General features: G+C 40.2%; 1 protein-coding gene across 1 annotated transcript; it reads right to left on the bottom strand.

The window, feature by feature from the left end:
- Positions 1 to 236: 236 nt before the first annotated feature.
- Positions 237 to 3,200, bottom strand: baalca (BAALC binder of MAP3K1 and KLF4 a). Its single transcript, XM_056259513.1, has 3 exons — positions 2,898 to 3,200; positions 1,523 to 1,662; positions 237 to 320 (listed from the first exon to the last, which is right to left on the bottom strand). Exons 1-3 carry the CDS (start codon positions 3,100 to 3,102, stop codon positions 237 to 239), a joined length of 429 nt encoding a protein of 142 aa, XP_056115488.1. The 5' UTR covers positions 3,103 to 3,200.
- Between the last annotated feature and the right edge of the window lie 1,561 nt (positions 3,201 to 4,761).

Below are 4,761 nucleotides of genomic sequence, written 5' to 3'. Positions count from 1 at the left end.
TGAACAACGGCTTGGAAATAAATAACATTTGAGTACTTTAGAAACAGAGATGCAGCTCTATAAAGGCTTGATCCAGTTGAAAATGGCACGTGTTGCAGCATGTTAGGGTCTTCGTCTGCTCCAACGCTCACATGCAGACGAACAGACGGAGCGAGATCAAATCTGCCATCTGATGTGCGTTTAATTGAATTACAATGAAAGTCCCTCGTTAGACTGTGGCACTGTGACTGTGTTCGTCAAGGAATCACCTCCGCGTTTACCGCCGGACGGACACTTTTAACCCCTTCAGGCTGGGGGATTTTCTTTGATTTACTTTTAACCTGCAAGAAAAGAATATCAGCCTATAAAGATGCACTGCATGCTGATATGAGATGCATGATAGATGAAGATAAAAGGTCCAGCTCATCTTTATATAACCCAACGTCAAAAGAAAGAAATAAGAACTGTTGCATGAAGTAAAAGACAATTAAGTAAAACTAATCCATATGAATTGAGCGGTTTAGTCGACATTTTCTGAAAAGACTCGATTGCTTTATATGATGAACAGATTGAATTTAGGCTTTTATTCACATATAAACCTTCATTAACTCACACATCAGTTGTGGTAAACGGAAGCTCAAGCATGTTAACTTGACGTGTGAGAACCAGTGAGGTTCATCCTCGTGTTACGCAGCACGTTTGAGCTTCAGCAAGAACCAATGAGGTTCATCCTCGTGTTACGCAGCACGTTTGAGCTTCAGCAAGAACCAATGAGGTTCATCCTCGTGTTACGCAGCACGTTTGAGCTTCAGCAAGAGCCAATGAGGATCATTCTCGTGTTACGCAGCACGTTTGAGCTTCAGCAAGAGCCAATGAGGTTCATCCTCGTGTTACGCAGCACGTTTGAGCTTCAGCAAGAACCAATGAGGTTCATCCTCGTGTTACGCAGCACGTTTGAGCTTCAGCAAGAGCCAATGAGGTTCATCCTCGTGTTACGCAGCATGTTTGAGCTTCAGCAAGAGCCAATGAGGTTCATCCTCGTGTTACGCAGCACGTTTGAGCTTCAGCAAGAACCAATGAGGTTCATCCTCGTGTTACGCAGCACGTTTGAGCTTCAGCAAGAGCCAATGAGGTTCATCCTCGTGTTACGCAGCATGTTTGAGCTTCAGCAAGAGCCAATGAGGTTCATCCTCGTGTTACGCAGCATGTTTGAGCTTCAGCAAGAGCCAATGAGGTTCATTCTCGTGTTACGCAGCACGTTTGAGCTTCAGCAAGAGCCAATGAGGTTCATTCTCGTGTTACGCAGCACGTTTGAACCAATAATTATGAACTTTCTGAAGCGTCAGTGGTAGTTGCGTAGCTGTCAATGAAGGGACAGAAAGCTCTCAGATCTCATCAAAAAGATGAACGAAAGTTTTACTGGTTTGGAACGACATGAGGGCGAGTAATTAATGACAGAATTTTGACTTTTGGGTGAACTGTCCCTTTAAGAACTATATCTTTTTTTATTATGAGGTGAAATATGAGTGTTGATGCTCCTGACCTCGTCTCTGTGTGCTGGTCTCCTCTGGGTGCTGTCGGTGAGCATGGCGCGTCTGCCACACTGTGTGCCGGTGTTCACCAGCTTCTTCTCTTTGGCAGAAGAGCCTCTGGTCCCCGTCATGGGCTTCTCTTCCCTTTGACCTTTACAGCAACAAAAGCACAGAAGTTCTTCATACGAATGTGCACCAATGGATCTCAAACTTTTTGACTCCAAAGGCTCCCTAGCCGTAGTATTGGTTTACAATAGTAGTGGCCAAAAGTGATGTCTTAATTAAAAATGCATAGAAGAAGAAAAAAAGCTCACAGGAAAGAAGACTACAACCAAGGACTTTAGACTGTGTAACGTGTTCATAATTTATTTGTATGACAGCCTGGCCAAAAATTATGTTGGCACAATTTGGCATGTTTCATTGCATTGACATAAATAAAATAACAAATTTTAGATGTCAATAATTTAATTTATGCCGTCAATTTTCCAAGGCCGGACATCCCTTTTGGCAACTTCTGTAGTTTCTGTAATTTAAAAAAAATGTATAATAACAATAATTATAAATAAAATTTTAATTTAAAATTTCAGGATTCTAGAAGTTTTCTCAGGGTTCCCAATCTACTTAACCAATACATTTACATGGCTCTTTTCCCAGTCATTCAAGATTTACTGGATAAGGATTAATATTATATATATATATATATATATATATATATATAATGAACTCACAATTTCTACCCAATAAAATATTTTAGAGATTGTCATAACTAGTAAAATATGTATTCATGATAAACATGCCTACTATGAAGTTTTAAGATTTTATTAATTTACATGCCTTTTAAATTAATATATGACAGTGGGAATACTGGTTTTTAAAAGGAAACAGTGACAGTGTCAACCAAAATAAGAAACACCATGATTTTTGTTGTTGTTGTTGTTGTTTTTAATTTCATTTTAATGCTTGTTTTGTCTTATTTTAAATCATTTTAAGTCTCAGGCCCAGTGAGAACCATGATGTACACAACCAGACAAACGTTTGGACTGAATTGAACTTTTTCATCTAAAACCTTCAGTTTTTAATGCTTGGAAGAATTATGACTAATAACAAATTACCACAGTGTTCATTTACTATTGGATTTGGACACTATTATGGTAAATATTTGTTAGGTAGGCCTATATTCTATATTTCTATTAGTTCTGTGTGTAGCCTATTATACATTACGGGCCTCAGTGAGGGTGTCAGATTACCATATTAATATACAGTAAGATACATCGAATATGAATGATATTTTATATTTTCATGAAAGGTACATGGTTGTGTGTATCACTAGTCATTTCTATATTATCTATATTATGTCTGTTTTTAATAAAGACGATCGTGCCTGACCTGATCCGGCGGCTGCTGTTGCTGTTGCTGTTTTCTCATTCTCGCTCGCGGTCGCGCTGTCGCCGGTCCCGTTACCGGCAGCTGCCCGTTGCGTCTCCGTGTCCGTGCTCGTGAGCCACGTCGACTCGGTGTCCCTGCTCTCGTAATACCGGGGTTCGATCGCGGCGGATCTGCTTCCCCCGCAGCCCATCGAGCCCGTGATCATCCTCACACACACGAGCACAGATCTGCAGCTGCGGGCATTCTCGCGCGGGGATTAGCACATCTGCGGAGACGCACGCGGCGATGTTGCGCGTCATCTTGAACACGCATTCAAAGAAACACGGGCGCGTGTGATTTCAGCACTTATTATCAGACAAGACTGAAAGCTACTAGCAATTGAATAATATTATATATTAAGGCTATGGATCTTAATTAAATAGTGATAGTGGTGCGACTGCGATTCGATGCGTATAATATTAATAGGCTACCTCTGAATGACCCATTCTTGTCAGCTATTGATTCTGGTTTTACTTGTAGCCTATATGGCAGATTTTATTAGGCTATTTCGTTTTTAAAGTACCCATGAAATCAAATTTGTATTTTTTGGGGCTTTTAGTATGAATATGTTAGCCTATGGTAGGCTAGCTAGCCTAAGTGTGCTCCAAAAATAATAAAAAATCGCATCTAGAAGATATGACCATTCAAAACTTTTTTAACTTCCACCATATGGATCAATGATTTTGATGACATCACTTAAGCTTCTCATCAGATTTTCTGTCCAATCAAACACTGCGCTCCGTTATGAACGCTGAAGCTGCGGCTAAATTCGTTCACTTGTTCACACATTTACTATCTATCTTCTACATGGAATGGCACACAGTGCACTATAGACATAGACCGTCACCTTATTCACAGAAGCGCCATCTTTGATTTTTAATGGGAATGAAAGCGAGGCTGTGAGGGACAGGATGCATCCGTAGACAGCATGCATCTCTTCAATGGGCTGTAGGTAGCTACTGTTATTTAATGTGTGCACCGGTGCACCGCCCCGATCTGCAGGCTGGAGCCAGGTGTACTTGGTTTCTCTGGCCAAGCTGTGATATAAACTAAATGCTATTGGCTATTTAAAAAGGGGGAGGGGCTGTTCAGTCCCGCCCTGTTTCCCTGTTTCAGTGGTTCTGGAAATTATGTCAACACAACACACTCCCAGACAACAACATAGTGTCGGCCCAGATTCGGCCCACATCTGGTAAGTGTGGAACCCACGTGTACCAGATGTGCGCCAGATCTGGGCCGACACTGTTGCTGTCTGGGCTGCTTGTTTCAAGGCACTTCCGCGGGTCTCTAACATATTTTCACTTGATATTCAAATGTGCAGATATGCACAGTGTCTTCTGCTTATTTGGTGGTGTTGAGCGACGGTTGCTTGCGTAAAATACTTGCGCGTGTATTTGTGTGGTTTGTAAATCACAAACCACATACTGGTGAGTAAATAATGACAAAACTTTCATTTTTGGGTCATCTACTTTAAAATATTTCTCTTGCAAAACATTATTTCTTTTTATTTATTCATGGATTTTTTAAAGTCATTGTCTTTAATTAAAGGAATTTTCTTAAAGTTTTTTCTAGTTTCAAATGGGGGTGTAACAGAAAACATCTGGAGAGTAAAAACATAATTGCAATCCATTTTAAAAAAGAAGAAATTCTCACCCTAACTTATTAGCATTATTAAAATGTTCATTCAAATTCTAACTTACAAGGATCTAATTGAAGTGCAAATGCCCTTCTTTCCTGCATTTATTAGAGCATTTTATTGCGATCCATCTGCAAATGCAAAATTAATTGGTAAATGTGCTTCAACAACAACAAAACCCACTACACA

The sequence above is a fragment of the Rhinichthys klamathensis genome, unplaced genomic scaffold (genome assembly GCF_029890125.1).
Source record: "Rhinichthys klamathensis goyatoka isolate OS25496 unplaced genomic scaffold, OSU_Roscu_1.1 h1tg000168l_1, whole genome shotgun sequence".
Classification (NCBI taxonomy): domain Eukaryota; kingdom Metazoa; phylum Chordata; class Actinopteri; order Cypriniformes; family Leuciscidae; genus Rhinichthys; species Rhinichthys klamathensis.
Note: the sequence above shows the minus strand (reverse complement) of the source record. Positions and strands in the feature narration are given on the sequence as shown.

Bases quoted from the DNA above. Each gene is read 5' to 3' on its own strand.
- baalca (XM_056259513.1), bottom strand. From the start codon at position 3,102: ATGATCACGGGCTCGATGGGCTGCGGGGGAAGCAGATCCGCCGCGATC. The intron at 1,663-2,897 runs GTCAGGCACGAT...GTTGCTGTAAAG, and splicing joins AACAGCAGCCGCCGGATCAG to GTCAAAGGGAAGAGAAGCCC. The intron at 321-1,522 runs GTCAGGAGCATC...CTTTTCTTGCAG, and splicing joins GACCAGCACACAGAGACGAG to GTTAAAAGTAAATCAAAGAA.